General features: G+C 34.8%; 1 protein-coding gene across 2 annotated transcripts in view; it reads left to right on the forward strand.

Annotated features, from left to right (window-relative positions):
• The window catches only part of CYTH1 (cytohesin 1), a 196,706-nt gene that overhangs the window by 142,946 nt on the left and 31,707 nt on the right, over positions 1 to 22,053 (forward strand). For both annotated transcript variants that reach the window (XM_051995473.1, XM_051995474.1), the window contains exons 3-6: positions 3,244 to 3,308; positions 18,142 to 18,208; positions 18,687 to 18,805; positions 20,527 to 20,607. In XM_051995473.1, the coding sequence (XP_051851433.1) occupies positions 3,244 to 3,308; positions 18,142 to 18,208; positions 18,687 to 18,805; positions 20,527 to 20,607 (332 nt within the window). The remainder of the gene's footprint in view (positions 1 to 3,243; positions 3,309 to 18,141; positions 18,209 to 18,686; positions 18,806 to 20,526; positions 20,608 to 22,053) is intronic.

Raw genomic sequence — 22,053 nt, forward strand, 5'->3', positions numbered from 1 at the left:
GACATAACCCCTCACATGTGAATAAAAATAGCAAGATTCATGCACTTGAGAAGAGGCTTGGAGCATCAGATAAACCAATAATGTTCTCTGTCTTGACATCTTCTTAGAGGATATAAAAGCCCCCCAAAAGGAAGAGACTATGTTTCTTTATAGTTTCTTTACAACTCCATGATATAAATACATTTGATTAATTGGAGTCATTTCAAATTTTCTTAATTTGAGAATATAATCCACTTTAACCCAACAAGCATTTATAGTGTGCTTACTAGGCCTAGGGCGTTATATTAGACAGTTAGGGATAGCAACAAAAATGAAAAAAATATTCGTCTTCAAGAAGTTTTACATTTTTTCTGGAAAAATATAATATGCATTTATATCACTCTGTCTTACCCAGTTTTATATGTTCTGTCACTGTTTTACTGTAGCAACAATAACAGAAGTATTTTCTTTCACTCATTAAAGTTCTTGATAACTTATCTAAATCTCTCTAACTTCTGCTGAAAGTTCTGTTAATCTTGTCTTATTTATCTCTGCTTCTGGGAAGTGCTTAGCTTTTTAGCATTTAGATAAGTTATCAAGAACTTTAATGAGTGAAAGAAAATACTTCTGTTATTGTTGCTACAGTAAAACAGTGACAGAACATATAAAACTGGGTAAGACAGAGTGATATAAATGCATATTATATTTTTCCAGAAAAAATGTAAAACTTCTTGAAGACGAATATTTTTTTCATTTTTGTTGCTATCCCTAACTGTCTAATATAACGCCCTAGGCCTAGTAAGTAAGGCTTAGATTTTTGGCAAAATCTTGTTTCAGTAAATTTTTTTTGGTCTGTCATAGGATCAGAGAGCTTTCCCATGATATTATTTCAAGAATGACTTTTCTAATATTTTTACACCTGAACCTCTTCCTTCTTTTTAGAAAGCAGCAGCATTAAAAATTCTGTTTTTTCTTGTGCTTCAAGGTGTCAACTAATTTAACTCAACTTAACTGTTCTTCCTATAATGTTGCTTTATAAGACCTTAGAAATTTTTCTTTAGCTATAAAAGTTACCCTAGGATTGCCAAAATCTCTCTTTAACATTTTGTATATAATTGATCTTAGTGAACATAAATATATGAATATATTTATTGTTCTAGAGTTCACATACAAAAAGAAATTTATATGGAACCTTGTCTAATTTCCTGTTCTTTTAGACTAAGGTCTGTCTTTCATTTTTTGACTAACACTTAGAATCACAACACTGTGGATCAGGATACAAGAATAGATCATATAAGGAATTTCTTCCACCATATATATGATAGTTGACTGCATTTTAAGAAAATAGCTAGACATTTTAAATACAGAACAGTTATTTTTTCAAATATATGTTTTCATTGTCTGAGGTGAAAAATGTTTGAAGCATTACAGACTTTTCTTTGTCAAAATGGAATCAGAATTTCCATTTTTGTATTGCTGTACAAAAGAGGATAATGAGTCAGAATACTAGTCATGTGTATTTATTTTTCAGGTAAATTTTCTTCATTTAATTTAAAAATCAAATGAGAGATATTGAGGAAAAAATAAATAAATGAATGAATAAAAGCCATCTAGGAAAAACAATATTATGAAGGAAAAGTTAACCAACTAGAAAAGAAGATAGACTCTTAAAGACAAAGACTCTTTGAAAATTAGAATTGGGCAAAGGGAAACTAGTGAAACTATAAGAAATAGCAACACAGAATATAAAGAATGAAAAAATGAGACAGAATATGAAATATCTTCTAAGAAAAACAACAACTCTGGAGAACTGACCAAGAAGAGAAAATAAAGAATAATTTGACTACCTGAAAACTGTGACCAAAAAGAACCTTGACACAATAAGGCAAGAGATAACCCAAGAAAGTAGAAATAGGAAAAAAAATCTATTGATCACCACTTCAAAGAGATCCTTTGTGGAAAACTCAAAAGGACTATTATTGCCAAATTTTGAAACCCCCAAATCAAAGAGAAAATATTGCAAAAAACAAGAAAAAACAATTCGGATATGTTGGAGCTACAATTAGAATTGTACAGAATTTACCAGCAGCTACAATAAAAGACCACAGGTCCTGGGATTATATATACAATCAAAAGAATGAAGCCTGTGGCCAAAAATATCAAATCCCCCAAATTATCTATAATATCGAATGGGGAAAAAAAATGGACATTAATAAACTCATATATTTTCAGGACTTTCTTTCAACCAAACCAAACCTATAAGAACCAATATCAAAGATCATTTTCAAGGAACTTAACATAGACAAGTTGTTTATATTTTTTACATGCAAATGTATATCATATGTTTAAGACTGACTTCAGCAATAGGGTAGATCAAAAGAAAGATTGAGGCAGAATTAAAGTAAAAATCAGATGCAGAGAAAGAATAGACACAGATATTAGAAGGGGGAGGGGGGCTCATAGTTCTGAAAACCTATTCACATTGGAAATGGGTTAAATAGGCACACACAAAAACAATTTATAAAGAAATAAGAGGAGATGGATGGGCAGAAGAGGAAGCAAAGGGTGAGGGAAGAAGACACAGGAGAGATCCATGGGTAGTGAGAGGTTAAATAATAACAAAGCAAGTTAAAGATCAGAATTAAAGCAAGAAGTAGCAGTGATAGCAAAGATGCATGTGTGTGTATGTTGAGGCTGGGCAATTGTGTGTGTGTGTGCTTGTATGTACATATGTATATATCCATATATGTATGTATATGTAAATATATTCTTGCTTAACTATAGCCTGCTTGGGGGAAAGTGAGGGGATGAAAGGTGAAGAGAAGAATAGAATAAAAATAATTCACAGCAGAGAACAAAAGAACAACCTATAAGGAAGTAAAGAAAAGATGAACACTCATGAATATTATTTGTTCTATCCTTTCTTGAAATGTCAGCTTATTTTTACATATTTTTAATCCTCCCTGATATTCTGCTGGGTACATGACAATGCTCTGTTTTATTTTGTCTTCCTTTTCTTCTTATTATTTTTTTTAATAAAAGAAAAAAAGAAAATAAGGGTAATACAAGAATAGAGCATGAGTGCCTTCTTCTGTGTCTGTATTTATAAACTCTAGACAGTTATGAAATGAGACAGTCATCTTCAGATTGATTTTAATTTGGAGAAATTTCTCAGCACGAGATTTCAGATGTTTTATTTTGGCTTATAGTTTTTCTCTTCTTGGTATCTTATTTGTGATTTCGTTTTTTGTTTTTGTTTTTCAGCGTTTGAAGGATGAGATAGCAGAAGTGACGAATGAAATTGAGAGCCTGGGATCTACAGAAGAGAGGTGAGCTTGCTAGCCAGTCAATAAACATTAATTAAGTGCTTATCGGGAACCCACTAATTTTAAGGATAAACAGTTTATGTAGTGTTCTCTTCTCTAAAATATAATCATTCTCTGGGAGCAGATTTCTTGGGGGGGCTTCTGTTTAGTTCAGTATAATAATCTCCACAAATGCAGCCAGTTGTTAAAGTCCAGTCCTTTATTGTCTCTTCCAAAATAGCCCGTTAGTTTTCTTAGAGGCCTATCTCTCTCATTGCTTCCAAGAGCTCTTGCCGCTAGTCTTTTGCTTCTGCTAGCTTCAGCCTCTTGTCCCTCCAAATCCAAAGCCTCCAGCTAGCACAAAGTTGGAATTTGGAATGAATCTGGCTCCTCTTCCGAGAGTGGGCTTGTGGGTTTCTGTGACTTGTGAATCTCCTCCACTGAATCCTGACTTGTGAATCTCCTGGAGTGAATATCAATTCTAGTCACTTAGCACCTTGTAAAAATCATATTTCCTCAAGGTGCTCCTATCTAATCGTGTGTGTGTGTGTGTGAATTATTATGTGCCCACAAGATATGCACTGAGCAAATGGAAAATACTTTCACAGGAGAAGGTACTAATAACTTGGGGGAATAGAAGAAGCCTCCTGTAGAAGATGAGATTTGAGGTGAGTCAGGGAAACTTAGAAGCAGATATGGGGACACAGCATTCCAGGAATGGGGAGATAGCCAATGCAAAGACAAAAAAATGAGAAATGGAGTTTATTGTATAAAGATCAGTGTAGCTGGATCATATAGTTTGTAGAGGCGAATAAAGTGGAAAAGTAGTAGGGGACTAGGTGTGAAGGGCTTTAAATGCCAAACAGAAAGGTTGATATTTGTTCCTGGAGGTATTAGAGAATTACTGAAGTGGGGAAATTAATATGAACAAAACCATACTTTAGAAAAATCACTTTGTCAAATAAATAGAAGATGGATTAAATTAAGTAGAGACTTTGAGTATATGAATTTGAAAGCATTTGTAATAGTCTAGGTGATGTAGGCTGATCAAAACATAGATTGCTTTTTGGGTTTTTTTTTTTTTTAGAGTTTTTAATATTTTAATTTTTTCCAATTATAAGTAAAAATAATTTTAACATTCAGTTTTGTAAAAAAAAAAAAATTGAGTTTTGTATCTTTTTTTTCCCCTTCTTTCCCTCCCCCTCCTTGAGAAAGCAAGCAATTTAATATAGGTTTTATATGTTCAGTGGTGAAATACATATTTCCATATTCCTCATGTTATGAAAGAAAACACAGACCAGAAACACTCCCCAAAAGTTTAAAAAATGCTTCATTCTGCATTCATATTCCATCACTTCTTTTCCTGAAGATGGACAGTTTTTTTCATCATAAGTCCTTCAGAATTATCATAGATCCCTGTATTGCTGAGAAGAATTAAGTCATTCATAGAATATTGCTATTACTAGATTCAAAGTTCTTCTGATTTTGCTCACTTCACTTTCCATGAGTTCATGTAAGTCTTTCTAGGATTTTCTGAAAACATTCTTTGTCATTTCTTATATATTGCACAGTAGTATTCCATTTTAATTATAAACCATAATTTGTTCAACCATTTCCTAATTAATGCACATATCCTCAATTTTGAGTTCGTTGCCACCATAAATATTTTTATACATATATGTTTTCTTTTAAAAAAATATTTAGGGATGTAGACCTAGTAGTGGTATTGCTGAATCAAAAGGTATGTACAGTTTTATAGCTCTTTGAGCATAGTTTCAAATTGTTCTTCAGAATGGTTGGATTAGTTCACAATTCCACAGTGGTACATTGAGTATTCCAACTTTTCCACATTCCCTCCAATATTTTTCTTTTTCTTTTATGCCATATTTGTCAGTCTGATAGTTGTGAGGTCTCCAGAAAGTTGTCTCAATGTGCAGTTCTCTAATCAGTAGTGATTTAGAGCATTTTTTCCTCCATATATCTATAGATAGCTGCATGATCACAATTTTTTGATTATTTATCTAATGGTTAGTATGTTCAAACAATTTTGCCCCAGTTATATGTAAAAGTTTTTTAAAAAACTTAAAAAAAAATTTCTTTTTACAAATTTGTTTCACTGAGTTTCAACCCATCAGTTGGAGAATGGCTGAATAAGTTATGGTACATGAGTGTTATGGAATATTATTGTTCTATAAGAAATGATCTGCAGGATGATTTCAGAGAAGCCTGGAGAGACTTAGATGAATTGCTACTAAGTGAAATGAGCAGAATCTGTTGATGAGTTCTGATGGATGTGGCTTTTTTCAACAATGAAATGATCCAGACCAGTTCCAGTCGTCTTGTGATGAAGAGAGCCCTCCACACCCAGAGAGAGGACTGTGGGAACTGCCTGTGGATCACAACATAGCATTCTCACACTTTTTGTTGTTTGCTTGCATTTTAATTTCTTTCTCATTTTTTTCCTTTTTGATTTGATTTTACTTGTACAGCAAGGTAATTGCATAACTATGCAATAACTATATTGGATTTAACATATATTTTACCATGTTTAATATATATTGGATGACTTGCTATCTAAGAGGGATTGAGGGAAAGGGAAGGAAAATTGGATCACAAGGTTTTGCAAGGGTTAATGTTGAAAAATTATCTATGCATATCTTTTGAAAATTAAAAAGCTTTAATAAAAAAACCTTTTGTTTCAGATTTTCTGCCTATCTCCCCTCTTCCATCCCCCCATAAAGAAGGCACATATGAAGTTATACAAAACATTTCCATAAAAGTAATATGTGAAAGAAAACATAGATTTTCCCCTCAAAAAAACCTTAAGAAAAATAAAATTTAAAAAAGAGTATGCTCCAGTTTGTATTCAGATACAATTAGTTCTTTCTCTGGGTATGGGCATTTTTTTTATCATACATCCTTCAGAGGAGTCCTGAATCATGTATTGCTAAGAATATTAAAGTCTTTCATAGCTGATCACCCCAGAACATTACTATTAGTTTGCTCTCCACAGTACATTTCACTTGGCTTGATTTCATGGAGGACTTTTCAGATTTTTCTGAGAACATCCTGCTCATCATTTCCCACAGCATAATAATATTCCATCATAATCACATACCACAATTTATTCAGCTATTCCCCAATTGATGAGCATCAATTTTCAGTTCTTTGCTCTGAGGAGAGATCTTTTATAAATATTTTTTGTACTTAGTTGTGTGTATTGTTAGATCAGAGAATACACATGATTTTATAGGCCTTTGAGCATAGTTAATATCTTTTGATCATTTATTAATTGGGTAATGGCTACTTTTTTATTTATAAATTTGACTCAATTTCCTATACATTTGAGAAATGAGGTTTTCATCAGAGAAATTTGCTTCAAAATTCTTTTTCCAGTTATTATTGCTAACTATATTTCCTGCTTATTCTATTCTCTCTCTCCTTTCACTCTGACCCTTCTTAAAAGTGTTTTGCTACTGACCACCTCCTCCCCCATTATGTGTTTTCTTTTATCACCCTCTCCATTTTTCAGTATTTCTTTACCCTCCTACTTTCCTCCAAGATAAGATGGATTTTTATACCCATATTGAGTATATGTTATTTCCTCTTTGAGCCAACTCTGATAGGAGTGAAGTTCACTCACCCCTCCCTTCTCCTCTTCTCCATTGTAAAAGCTCTTTCTTGCTTCTTTTATGGAAGCTTATTTATGTCATTTCACCTCTCCCTTTCTTATTCTCCCATTATATTCCTTTCTTACCCCTTAATTTTATTTTTTTTAGATATCATGCCTTCATATTCAATTCATATCTATGCCCTGTGTCTATATATTCATGTAACTTTCCTAATAATGAGAAAATTCTTATGAGTTACAAATATCAACCTCCCATGTAGGAATATAAACAGATAAATCTTATTAAGTCCCTTAGGATGTAACTTTTTTAGTTACCTCCTGTTTCTCTTGAGTCCTGTATTTGAAAATCACATTTTCTATTCAGGTCTATCTAGTCTTTTCATTGTGAATGCTTTAAAGTCCTCTTTTTCATTAAATGTTTTATCTTTTCCCTGGAAAGATTATACTTAGTTTTGCTGGGTAGGTGATTCTTGGTTGTAATCCTAACTTTATTGCTCTCCAGAATATCATTTCATGCACTCTAATCTTTAATGTAGAAGCTGATAAATCTTCTGCTATTCTCATGATATCTCCACTGTTCTTTTCTCCTTGACCTGGGAGTTCCAGAATTTGGCTGTAATATTTTTATTTTGGGTTCTCTTTCAGAAGGGGATCAGTAGATTCTTTCAGTTTCTATTTTATTTTCTTGTTCTAGTATATCAGGACAGGTTTCTTTGATAATTTCTTGAAAGTTGATGTTTAGCGAGCAGGGCCAGGAGATCATTATATACTTCAACAACAATACTATATGATGATCAATTCTGATGGACCTGGCCATCTTCAGCAATGAGATGAACCAAATCAGTTCCGATGGAGCAATAATGAACTGAACCAGCTACACCCAGCGAAAGAACTTTGGGAGATGACTAAGAACCATTATATTGAATTCCCAATCCCTATATTTTTGCCTGCCTGCATTTTGGATTTCCTTCACAGGCTAATTGTACAATATTTTAGAATCCGATTCTTTTTGTACAGCAAAATAACGGTTTGGTCATGTATACTTATTGTGTATCTAATTTATACTTTAATATATTTAACATTTACTTGTCACCCTGCCATCTAGGGAAGGGGATGGGGGGAAGGAGGGGAAAAATTGGAACAAAAGGTTTGGCAGTTGTCAATGCTGTAAAATTACCCATGCATATATAACTTGTAAATAAAAAGGTATTTAAAAAAAAAAAAGAAAGAAAAAAAGAAATATAGTATTTGGATAAGGTTTAAAAAAAAAAAGAAAGTTGATGTTTAGGCTCTTTTTTTTTGGATCATAGTTTTCAGGTAAAGCAATAATTTTAAAATTATTTCTTCTGGATCTATTTTCCAAGTTAGTTGTTTTTCCCAATGAGACATTTCACATTGTTTTCTATTTTTTTGGTTTAGTTTTATTGTTTTTTGATTTCTTATAATGTCATTAGCTTCCATTTGCTCAATTCTAATTTTCAAGGAATTATTTTCCTCAGTGATGTTTTTATCTTTTTTTTTCTTATTTAGCCCATTTTGCTTTTTAAAGCATTTTTCTTCTCATTAGCTTTTTGTATTTCCTTTTGCACTACTCTCAATTCTCTCCCTAATTTTCTCACTATCTAACTTACTTGATTTTCAAAATCCCTTTTGAACTCTTCCATGGCCTGAGACCAATTCTTATTTGAAATCAATTCTTATTTTTCTTGGAGATTTTAGGTAGAGGAGTTTTGACTTTGTTATCATCTTCTTTCAAGTGTGTGTTTTCATCTTCCTTGTCATACTAGCTTTCTGTGGTCAGAATCTTTTTCTGTTGTTTGCTCATTTTTCCCTTTTTTTTTTTTTTTTTTTTTTTTTGTTAAGAAGGAGCTCCATTTGTGGGATTAAGGGTGCATTGTCAATAGCTTCAGGAATTTTGTGCAGTTTTTTCAGAGATCCTTTTAGGAACTTGACCTTAGGCACTCTTTTCTGCCCTGGAACTGTGAGGAGGGTTCCCACCTCACTGTGACTAAAATTCTGGTGTGTTAAAGCAATGGAATCCTTCCTTACTGTTAGTAAAGAGATCTTCTGTGAGCTCAGGCCTCTGCAAGCTGCTTGTTTCCCTCTCACCGTAGTGAGACAAACTTTTCTTGCTGACCTTCCAAGTCCTCTTTGGTGTCTCTGGGCTGAGAGGTCTAGAAACCACCAGCACTGCTGCTGATTCCTGTTTTGTTACCTGGGGTTGTGTGTTATATTCCCACCCTGATACCACAGACTTTTCCTGCTGCCCTTCTAAGTTATCTTTGGCTGGAAAATATTTTACTTCATCTTTTTGTGTGATCTTGATGCTCTAAAAATATGTTTAGAGTTATTATTTAAAGAAATTTGGAGAGAGTTGAGGCAGACCTCTGCAAATCCCTGCCTCTACCATCTTGGCTTCACTTTTCCCTTTCATACTTGGGGGGTATGATTTGAATTCTTATAAATTTGACTAATTTCTTTTTATATTTGGGAAATAAGGATTTTTTCAGAGAAAGTGACAATAAAACTATTTTGCCCAGTTTTCTATATATTTTTCTTATAAGTTTTCTTATAATTTTGATTTTATTGGTTTTGTTTGTTCAAAATCTTTTTAATGTAATGTTATCCAAATTATTCATTTTATATCCTATAATGCTCTCTATCTCTTATTGGTCATAAATTCTTCTCTTCTCCATAGATCTGACAAGTAAAGTATTTCATGCTTCACTAATTTGCTTTGTGGAATCATCCTTTAGATCTTAGTCATGTACCCATTTTGACATGATCTTGTTATATGGTTTGAACGTTGGTTTATACCTAGTTTCTGCCATTCTGATTTCCAGTTTTCCCAGCAGTTTTTGTCCTTCCTCCCATCCCCATTTAACCTTTCATCTTGTCCCTCCTCAAAAATGTTTTGCTTCTGATAATTGCTTCCCCCAATCTACCCTCCTTTCTATGATCCCCCTCTCTCTTCTCTAGAGTAAAATAAATTTTGATACCCAAATGAATGTTTATATTATTCCTTCTGCAAGCTTAAGATTCAAGTGTTATCCATCACTCCCCACCTCCATCCTGTCTTGCTCTCCATTGGAAAACTCTTGTGTGTGAGACAGTTTATCCCATTCTACCTCTCTAGTCCCCATTTTCCTAATGCATCCCTCTTTTCTCATTCCTTCATTTTATGTTTATTTTTTAAATATTATATTATAATAAACTCATACCTGTGTCCTCTATGCTCCTAACTATGCTAATAATGAAAAAGCTTTAAGGAATTACAAGTATCCTTTTTTAGGAATGTAAACAGTTTAACTTATTGAATCCCCTATGATTTCACTTTTCTATTTAAGTGCTTAAATATTGTATTTGAAAGTTAAATTTTCTATTTAGCTCTGTTCTTTTTATCAGGAATGCCTGAAAGTCCTTCATTTTATTAAATATCCATTTTCCCCCTCAAGGAGCATACTCACTTTTGCTGAGTAGATGATTGTTGGTTGTAATCTTAGTAGATTCTGGAGTTTTACTGTAATATTCCAGGGAGTTTTCATTTTAGGATCTCTTTCAGAAGATTATAAATGGATTTTTTTCAATTTTTACTTTACTCTAGAATTCTAGTTCTAGAATATCAAGGCAGTTTTCCTTGGTAATTTCTTTAAAATTTTTTTGCTCATTCTTAAACTATTCTTAATTCTTAAACTATTTCTTCTTAATATATTTTCCAGACTAGTTGTTTTGCCTAAAGACAGTTACATTTTCTTCTATTTTTTCATGCCATCATGGAAGCACCAAAAACTTAAAGATCCTCAAAATTAGCTTTGAAAACATAAACAAATAAGAGAGATTAGAAACTGTGGGCTCTGACTACAATTGTAGCTTCAAAAGTTAGGAGGTAGTACACAGTAACTATTCAAAAGTAATTATATGCCTTTCTTATTAACTTGATTATCATAATAGCAATAGTGGTAAAAGTTCTTCCTAAATTTAGGACACAAATTAAGAAGAATACTTTTGCCTTGATTTTCTTATTAGTTCTGCCACATTTGAGTTGTATTCAAAACCCTGTCGTAATACAGTAATTAGCATATATCAAAAGAAAAAAATTGAACTAGAAAGACTGTAGTTGTGGGTCCAACACATTATTCATTCCATTCTAATCCTTTAATGTCTAAAATTTTAGATATACTTATTTTATTTGCATATCTGTAAACAAACTTCCTAGCTATAATAATCATTTTATTTTTATCTGGAAAAGCTATATCAGTTTTTGAATATGTGAACTCAAATGATCTTCCCATTATGATACATACAGACAGATTAAAACAAGCACATATTATGTATTTACTAAGTGCCAGGCATTGTGATAAGTACTGGAAATACAAATATAAAAAATTTTTGTTAAGGAGCTTACATTTTAGTAGGGAGATATAAAACAAAGAGAAACTGGAAAGTTTGCTGGTAAGGATATGGAGCAATCTGTTTTGATTAGGAGGGAAAGGTTATGTAACCAATAAAATGGAGGACGAGATGCTTTCTCTGATTCTTCTGACCTTCCAAGTCTCTGAAAAATAAGAAAAAATAAAACATTTTTTATCTATCTGTATAGCAAGAAATTTGACAAGATAACCCAATGAAGAACTTCTGAACCTAAAACAAAGGACCATTTGAAAAAATGAACAGCTTGCTTTCAAGAAAATCAGTAAAACAAATAAAAGATAATTAGGCTGCTAACTTCAGGACATGTGGTAGTCAAATTTAATCATTCTAATGACAACAAATTCTGCAAGTAGCCAGGATAGGAAAGGAAATAAATATTATGGAAAGGAAAGGAAATTTGAATACAAATAACAATAACAAGACTTCTACATCCACAATAAATTATAGAAAGGAATGGAATAATGTGTTCTCAAGGGCAAAGGAGCTCAACATACAGTTTGAGGTGACATATACTGACAGCCTGATGATGACCATGTATTTTAAAATCAGCTGGAGTCAGGAATTCAGGTTAAGGAAAAATCATCGATCTTTATTCTTTATGGAGGTGAAAGGGGATGGCGATAGGAATGTGAGTGGCCGCGACACAAACCCGGCCAGCAATCTCTCTCTCTCTCTCTCTCTCCTCCCCTCTCTTTCCACCCACCCAAATTGTCCCTACCTCATTTCCCATACACCTCAAAACTTGCACAAAGAGTGGTGGGGCCATTCCTTCTCCAAGCATAAAGGAGATGATCATGCCCTCCCTGATAACTCAAGAAGGGAGATGAAAAGCACCAAAGGGAAGTGGGGGTTGCTAGTGGATTTCTGGGCTGACGGGTCTTATTAGAAACAGGTATGCACAAACCTATCAGCATGGGAGGTATTACACAAGCACATAGTAGTAACGTAGAGGCTATTAGTGATGACTGTCCCCACACTCAGGGCAGGCTTGATGTGGTATAACAAAAATGAATTGTACACACAAGTAGCAGTATAACAAACAATATAAATCAACATGGTGTTGTAAAAGTCCTTTTATGTGTTAGGGAATCCAACGATTCTAGCGGATTTTAAAGTCCTGCAACAGTCTTATCATTTCTCAGAAAATCCAATGATTCCTGAGGGGCTTCAAGTCCTACAACAATCTTATGTCTCAGAGAATCCAATGATTCCTGAGGGTTTTCAAGTCCTACAACAATCTTATCATGTCTCAGAGAATCCAATGATTCCTGAGGGTTTTGAAGTCCCAATAGTTTCCTATATCCATGAGTCAAATGCCATAACTGCCATGCTCTTTCAGTGGTGAGAACAATCAGCAGCAGAACCACCCGATATTTCTTGAGTCTTCTCCTTCATTTCAAGGGTCTGCTCCGTCTCTCTGCAATGGACAAGGCGAATACGGCTCGTTGGCACCCATCTGATTCCTTCTCCACCCGAGCATATCTGGTCCCTTCCATTCACCACTTTCTGGGTCTCTCCACATCACCTGGCGATTATCTAAAGATAGTGGAGCTGCTCGCAGTGGACACTGCCCTTCCAGTGGGTTATAAAACCTGTCTGCCGGAGCCAGTGCATCTTTGTCAAAAATCAAGAAGTTAATAGTATAAAGGATTAGATTTAGAAGTTCTCTAGGGTTACCTGTGGCTCCCCCTTTCTTTTGTTTTTGGAGGAGCATCTTAATGTCTCTGTTTCTCCTCTCTACTATTGCCTGTCTTTGAGGATTAAAAGGCATGCTAGTAGTGTGTAAAATCTTATACTGTGCACAAAAATGTGCAAAATGTTTAGAAGTATATGTAGGACCATTATCTATTTTTATTGCTTGTGGCACATCCATAATTGCAAAGGCTTGTATGAGGAATTCAGTGACCACTCTGGCTGTCTCTTTTGCTGCTGGTATTGCAAAAGTGAATCCTGAAAAGGTGTCTACCACAATGCGGATAAAAGACAGATGACTAAAAGATTTATAATGGGTCACATCCATTTGCCAGATTTCATTGGGTCTCAAACCATGAGGGTTCTTCCCTGAAAGCAGTGTAGGAGCATGGAAAGGAAGGCAAGCTGTACAGGCTTTTACTCTGCTCCTAGCTTCCTCTCTTGTTATTCCAAATTATAAACATAAAGCTCGAGCAGCCTGATGACATTTAGAATGAGATTTCTGGGCTTCTTGGAATAAAGGAGTATTGACCAACATAGTTAGAAGGCTATCTGCCTTTGAATTACTATCAAAAATAGGACCTGGAAGTCCACTATGAGAGTAGACATGCAAAATATAAATCTTACCTGGATGTTTTCTCACTTGCTCTTGAAGTTTCTTGAAGAGCTGATATATATTAGAGGCTACAAATTTTATTTGGGCTGTGGCAATTCTTTGTACCACACCTACAGAATAGGCCGAATCAGATATTATATTTATATCTCCTGGATAATAAGTAAGAGCTAGAATGATCTCATACAATTCACTCTGCTGAGTGAACTGAAAAGGAGTTCTGACTACTCTCTTTGTAGTTAAGTCATGAGAATATACAGCACAAATATTATGTTAGAATGCATCTGTAAAGATAGTTGGTCCTTTAAGAGGAACTTTAGAAACTTTTTCTTCAAGAATCCATCGCCAATTATGTAATAGTCTGGTTATCGTCAATGGAGATGCATGTGTAAAATTTGGAGCCATAGCTAGTAAAATTTGCCACTCTGGGATGGTCTCGCAGCACACATTAATTTGTGTATGGTGTAAAAGGTGTATATCTTGTCAGGTCTTGTTCCAGATAATTGTACTGCTCGCTTAATGGCCTTTAATAAAATTCTAGCCACAAGCACTGGGTAAGGAGTAAGGTTTTGTTCTGGTTGTGCCAGAAGATTCACCCACTCTATCACACTGTCTCCTTGATGAAGGACTGCTGTGGGTGCCTCTTGTGTAGCAAAAACTGATATTTCCAAGGGTTTTTGAGTGACTCTTTTAACCACATTGGATAAAGCCAGTTCAGCTTCTCTCAAAGCCTCTTGAGCTTCTTTTGTAAGCTGGCGTGGTGAATTTAAAGCACCATCTCCCCTTAAAATATCATATAACGGTTGCAATTGATAGGTAGTCAAGCCTAACACTGGTCACATCCATTGGATATCTCCTATTAATTTCTGAAAATCATTTAAGATGTTTAGCTTCTCTGTTCTCAAGGACAGTTTTTGTACTGTAAGCACCTTAGGGTATACTTCATATCCTAAATATTGAAAAGGAGCATGTCTTTGAATTTTTTCTGCAGCTATGTACAATTTGTAATTCCTTAGTGTTTTTATGGTCTTTTGTAGACATGTTTCTAACATTTGTTCCTCAGGTGCACATCCCAATATATCATCCATATAATGTAATAACAACTTTTGGAAATGCTTTCCTTACAGGAGTAAGAGCAGCAGCAATATACATTTGACACATAGTAGGGTTGTTCATTCCCTGTGGCAAAACTGTCCATTCATATCTTTTATAAGGTTCAGCTAAGTTAACGCTGAGCACTGAAAAGGCAAATCTTTTCATATCCTCCTTATCCAGAGGGATAGAATAGAAACAATCCTTAATATCGATGACCCAAAGAGGCCACTCTCTAGGCAATTGAGTAGGCGATGGAAGTCCAGGCTGAAGAGTTCCCATAGTTTCCATCTGTTCATTCACCTTTCTTAAATCAGTCAACATCCTCCATTTTCCCGATTTCTTTTTTACAACAAATACTGGGGAAGTCCAAGGACTTAGAGAAGGTTGTAAGTGTCCTTGGTCAAATTGCTCCTGTATTATATCTAATAAGGCCTGAATTTTATCGCTGTGCCCACTGTGGCACAGCCTCTTATACTCTCCTCTAAAGGAGGATCCTTGCGCAGTCCTGGTATAATTCTTCTGCATACATCATTAGCATTTTCTTTAGCAAGTTGCCTTATCAAAATGTCTGTTACTGCATTTTTACCATTAGTTCTTGTGATAGCTGTCTGCAAACGTCCCACAAAGTCAGCAAAGGGTTCATTTGGTCCTTGTGTTATTTTTGTGAAGGCCTCACTCTTGGCATCTTTATTGTGGAGAGAAGCCCACGCTTTGATAGCATTAGCAGCAATTTGCTCATATGCTGCTATGAAGTAATTAATCTGTACTGCAACGTCTGCATAGGAACCTACACCTGTTAGTAGATCACAGGTGATTGCAGTATGAACTCCACTTTGACTGTTTTGTTGGGCTTGTGTCCTACAGAGCTCAGTATATTCAGAAAGCTACAAGAAGTTTTGTCCAAGTTCTAGGCGTACCCTTGCTATAGATTTCCAGTCATTAGGGGTCAAGATTTCAAAAGCCAAATTCTGTAATAACATCTTAACATGAGCTGATGTAGCCTCATAAAGAGTGCAAGCCTTTTTCTGGTCTTTGAGGATTTCTATATCAAAAGGAGCATATTTTATACTTTCTTGACTTGAAGAGTTAAACTGTTGAATCACAGGAAAAATATGAGGTTGGAGCTCAGTTACATCTCTCCCTTCCGCCTTGCCTTTAATTAGTCCCTTTTGCAATCTAGTCATAGGAGTGTTTGGATTCTGGGGGGGAGGTGCTGGTGCTGTCACTCCTCTTTCCTCCCCTTCCCCCCATAACCCTTCTTCCCTCCATTGCATAAAGTGGAGTTGATGGAAGAGAGGCAATTAACTGCTCCTTAAGTGGGGCTGAAGCTGCCTCCTGGGGTAGAAAGTCACCACACCCTTGACCCTCACTTAAATCTCCATGCCTTGTGGGGATATGGTCATTAATCTGTTCATTGTCTTCCTCCTTTATCTCAGGTTTCCTCATCTGGCTATTCCTAGAATTCTTTTTCTTTTTTCTATAATTCATAGGATTTTTTAAGGCCAACTGTATTATATTGTATACATAGAGTGCCTCAATGGAAATTGAACGAGGATCTTTTTCGTTGTAATATTCAGAGAGCTGGTGCCCTATTAATGTCCAATTATCTGGAGAGATCTGCTCTTCCTCTAAGAACCAAAGGGAGGTGCGTTTTAATGTACCCAGAAGTCTAGCTATCTCTTCCTAAGTTATAAGTAGCCCTTGTCCTTCTATCAGCTTAAGCATGCTTTCTATAGTGTCACTTCTGGGCGGGAGTGGGGGTCAGGAGGGAGGCTTTCCTAACATCTGTCCCATTTGTCTGTCAAAATACTCACCTAAGTTCCTGGTCACCAGAGACTTCTTCAATGAAAGTAGAGTCCTTGGTTCCCACGCTTGGGCACCAAATGTGATGACCGTGTATTTTAAAATCAGCCAGAGTCAGGAATTCAAGTTAAGGGAAAATCTTTGATCTTTATTCTTTGTGGAGGTGAAGGGGGATGGCAATAGGAATGTGAGCAGCCGTGACACAAACCCAGCCAGCAGTCTCTCTCTCTCTCTCTCTTTCTCTCTCTGCCCCTCTTTCTTCATCCACCCAAATCTTCCCTACCTCATTTCCCATTCAACATCTCAAAACTTGCCATCCACCCAAATCTTCCCTACCTCATTTCCCATTCAACATCTCAAAACTTGCACAAAGAGTGGGCGGGGACCATTCTTTCTCTAAGCATATATTATAGAGTATGGTCCAATTACTATTTAGCCTCGTGCTTGGGACCTCAGTGCCCAAACCTAACATTTAATTAAAAAAAGGTAGAAATATAGTAAAATGAGACTTTTTAAAAGTCTTGTTGTAAGTAATAACATTCTGAAAACCTGAGTCTAATCTTTACTGGAAAAGATGTGTACAATAAAAAAGAGGTATTTAAAGCATTCTTATAGGGGAAAAAATCAACTCCAAACCAGCATACCATCAGCTAGAGCAACTGAAAGGATTAGAATAGGGTTTCTATAGGAAGTGAACAGAACTTAGAAGGAAACCAAAAATTTTGGTGAGATGGAAGGGAAATGGGACTACGTTGTATGCAAGATGAAGACAGTCTTTGGAAAGGCCATGGAGTAAGGAGTCAACCAGTATAATGGTCCATTTAGTCTTTTTTAGTTAATGAGACCAGAAAGATTTCATTTATTGCAGGCCTGGAAACCAGAAGATATGGTTTCTTCCTTCTTTTGCCACTAATTGCTTGTGTGTAGCAAGACTCAGCCCTCACTTTCCTTATTTGTAAAATAAGGATACTTTCTATCCTTAAGATTCTGTTATTCTCTCAACATTTTAAATCTACATTTTATTTATAGCTTCCTTTTCAAACATACATTGAACATTGAATTATAAGAAACACATATGAATTAATAATAATAAACACGCATGGATTTTAAACATAATTTACATTAAGAATCATTTTTAGAATCTTTAGACTAAATCCATATGCACTTTGTAAGAATACAGGCTTCATCTTACAAACACTGTGGAATGCATCTAAATTACATTTCTACATTTCCTGCGTTCCTTCTAAATAGTCTCACTGATGTCTACATTTCCTTGTTCCCAGTTACATACAAATTTTGAAAATAAAATTCCTGTGTAACCCAACTTCAATCCTTGTATGTGGAAGAAAATTAATTTGTATTCTCAAATATTCCTTACCTACTAGAGTTGAGGTTTCTACGATATTTACCAAATGTAAAAATGACAATTTGAATACTGTCATTGAATTTGTTATTAGTATTTTGAAGCTAAATTTTATTCACCCGGGTTTCTTATCAGCTTAAATTAATTTTCTCTATTTACTGGGTCTTTGGATATACATTTATTATTCTCTTGAGAGTACTAATAAATTGTTGTGATAATTATTTTGTAGGAAAAACATGCAGAGGAACAAACAGGTAGCCATGGGCAGGAAAAAGTTCAATATGGACCCCAAAAAGGTAAGAAAAATTGTATCCCATCATGGCTATTAGTACTGTGGATAGTATCTTTCAGGTATGACTTTATTAAGAACTCAGAAGCGTCCTCTTAAACTTTTTGATTTCTGATGATCCTGCAGTAATTATCATCCCTTTAGTCATAGCCTACCTACCACCTGATGGAAACCTCTGATAACTGATTCTCTAATTTTTTCTATTATTTGTTGAATCCTTAAAAGTTTATTTAGTCACACTTGTTCTTTTCCTTATAGATTTCTTCCTTCCTTGTTCTTTTTCCTTATAGATTTATTGAATGACACTGGGGTTTTAGAAGTATTGATCTTAGAGTAAGGAGAGGGCTAGATTTAAATTCTACTTCTGTCTGTTGCTATCTGTGTGACCCATGTAATGACTTCCTTACAGAGTGTTATAAGCATAAAGTAAGAGAGTATATTTAAAGCTTGTTAGAATTATTGGCACTTTTGTTGTAATATTCTAGGGGATCCAGTTTCTGATAGAAAATGACCTGTTGAAGAACACTTGTGAAGACATTGCACAATTCCTATACAAAGGTGAAGGGCTCAACAAAACTGCTATTGGAGACTACCTAGGTGAAAGGTATATGGCCCTGACTTTGGGGGAGGTAGAAAAGATTAGTAAAGAGCTATACAGTGAAAGAGATCTCCTTCCCTAAACTATTTTTTTTTGGGGGGGGGGGTGCTTTTTCAAACTTTAAGAAAATTAGAATCAAACCTATTTTGGGGACTATAGGCTCTCCAAAATACTTTCCTGCTCTGAGATTTTATATGTCACAGATAATGAAGTGTATTGAATGTAGATTATCTTACATGAAAAATCTGATCTTTCTTTCCCAATTTGTGGAAATTCTTTTTTTTTTTTTTTTAATTTAATTTTATTTAATAATAACTTTGTATTGACAAAATCCATGCCAGGATAATTTTTACACAGCATTATCCCTTGCAATCACTTATGTTTCGTTTTTTCCCCTCCCTCCTCCCCCCCCACCCAAGATGGCAAGCAGTCCTATATATGTTAAATATGTTGCAGTATATCCTAGATACAATACACATTTGCAGAACCGAACAGTTCTCCTGCTGCACAGGGAGAATTGGATTCAGAAGGTAAAAATAACTCAGGAAGAAAATCAAAAATCAAATAGTTCACATTCATTTCCCAGTATTCCTTCTTTGGGTGTAGCTGTTTCTGTTCATCATTTATCCAATGAAACTCAGTTAAGTCTCTTTGTCAGAGAAATCCACTTCCATCAGAATACATCCTCATACAATATCGTTGTCAAAGTGTATAATGATCTCCTGGTTCTGCTCATCTCACTTAGCATCAGTCCATGTAGGTCTCTCCAAGCCTCTCTGTATTCATCCTGCTGGTCATTCCTTACAGAGCAATAATATTCCCTAACATTCATATACCACAATTTACCCAGCCATTCTCCAATTGATGGGCATCCATTCATTTTCCAGTTTCTAGCCACTACAAACAGGGCTGCTACAAACATTTTGGCACATACAGGTCCCTTTCCCTTTTTTAGTATCTCTTTGGGGTATAAGCCCAATAGAAACACTGCTGGATCAAAGGGTATGCACAGTTTGATAACTTTTTGGGCATAATTCCAGATTGCTCTCCAGAATGGCTGGATTCGTTCACAACTCCACCAACAATGCATCAGTGTCCCCGTTTTCCCGCATCCCCTCCAACATTCATCATTATTTTTTCCTGTCATCTTAGCCAATCTGACAGGTGTGTAGTGATATCTCAGAGTTGTCTTAATTTGCATTTCTCTGATCAATAGTGATTTGGAACACTCTTTCATGTGAGTGGTAATAGTTTCAATTTCTTCATCTGAAAATTGTCTGTTCATATCCTTTGACCATTTATCAATTGGAGAATGGCTTGATTTTTTATAAATTTGAGTCAGTTCTCTATATATTTTGGAAATGAGGCCTTTATCAGAACCTTTAATTGTAAAGATGTTTTCCCAGTTTGTTGCTTCCCTACTAAACTTGTTTGCATTCATTCTGTTTGTACAAAGGCTTTTTAATTTGATATAATCAAAATTTTCTATTTTGTGATCGGTAATGGTCTCTAGTTCATCTTTGGTCACAACCAATTTGTGGAAATTCTAAGATAGCAGTTTTAATACTGATCCAATGGGAATTAATCTCTGAGAGTATCCATTTACAAGGAATTTTTGCCTCTGAGAGATGGTGGAAGCTGAAATGAATTTTATCTTGTTATGAAGTATGCCTTTTAATATTCCTTCTGTCTTTTTCTTTTTTTTTTTTTTTAACTAACCTTGATAGAGATGAATTTAACATCCAAGTCCTTCATGCTTTTGTGGAGTTGCATGAATTCACAGATCTTAATCTTGTCCAGGCATTACGGTAAGTATACCAAGAGATAAATAGTTTGGAAAGCATGAAAGGCAGCTTTGGAATGAAATGATTGTTATTTAAAAGTGTCTGCTATATATTATATAAGATATTTTATTAATCTATAACTCTCTAATTCAGTACATGTATTTAGTACTTAATATAGCTCTACTTAAAATTGATTTTCCTGAGGCATCTTAGGGGCATTAATCTGTTGAAACTTAATTGAATGTTTTTGGATTGTTATAGGGAAATTGTAAAAGATATCAAAGTCAAATAGTATCATATTGTATAGGAATTATTTTGCAGATTGATTCATAATTTAAATGGATTAGAAGAACTTTTTTATTTATAGAAGAGGGGAATAATTTTTTTTCTTAACCAGGTAACCAGAACTCTGACTCATTCAAAAATTGTTACATAAATTTTAAATACTAATTTGTTAAAGAAAAATACTAGTCACTGAACTTTAGAACCAGACAAGACCTTAGAAATCATCTACTATCTCCCACCCCTTAGTTTATAAAGCCAGTGAGACATATTCAATGTTCAGTTAGTTAAAAGCAGAGTTAGAATTAAACTCAGATCTTCCAATTCTCGATTCAATATTTTTGTCACCATTACTATGTTTTCCATTTTTAAAGGGAAAACAAAATACTATTCCATAAGTATGACAGATTTAAACCAAATTATAGCTTCTTATGGAAAATTAATAAAGAAGTAGGAGAGATAGAAAGGGAAAATGTAAAGTTTTGGTTTGGTTTTCTGGAGGTCTTGGGAGCAGCCTTCTTTTCAGCAGAGTAATCACCCTTCAGGCCGGCCTTAGTCTCAGTGGGGGGAGTAGAAAGACAGGCCAGCCATCATGAGGCTGATGAAGATGGAATAAATCTGGCTCTGAGTCCGAGGACTTGTGCTTCAGCCCTCAGCCACCACAAAGGTGGATGATGGAATGAATCTGTCTCAGAGTGCCTGCTGATTGTTATATACTCTATTATAATTACATCATCATAGGTGTGAATCTTGTAGAACTATATTAAGTACTAAATACATATACTGAATTAGAGAACTATTACTCACCATGCTAAAGTACATAACCATTGTCTTTATCAATTCCACTGACTAACATCTTGTAAGAATCCTTGTTTCAAATGGAATTCTGGCCCATAACAGAAAAAGAAGACTAGAGATAAGAGATACCCAATTGTTTGCCAAATTTTCTGAGTAAAAGATTTAACTTATTTATTAATACCACTCTTTGAGCAATAAGCAAGTATTTATTAAGTGCCATTTATTATTTAAGTATTAAGTATTTATTGTGTCCCATATCCAGGGGACTGCATTAAATAAAATGATTGAAACAAAGCTGTAAGTTTTATAAAATAATAGCTAAAAAAAGCCCTAGGAGTTCTTCTTTGTTCCTTTTCAAATTATGAAAGTATAAATATATATAATGTCTTC

Source organism: Antechinus flavipes, chromosome 4 (genome assembly GCF_016432865.1).
Source record: "Antechinus flavipes isolate AdamAnt ecotype Samford, QLD, Australia chromosome 4, AdamAnt_v2, whole genome shotgun sequence".
Lineage (NCBI taxonomy): Eukaryota > Metazoa > Chordata > Mammalia > Dasyuromorphia > Dasyuridae > Antechinus > Antechinus flavipes.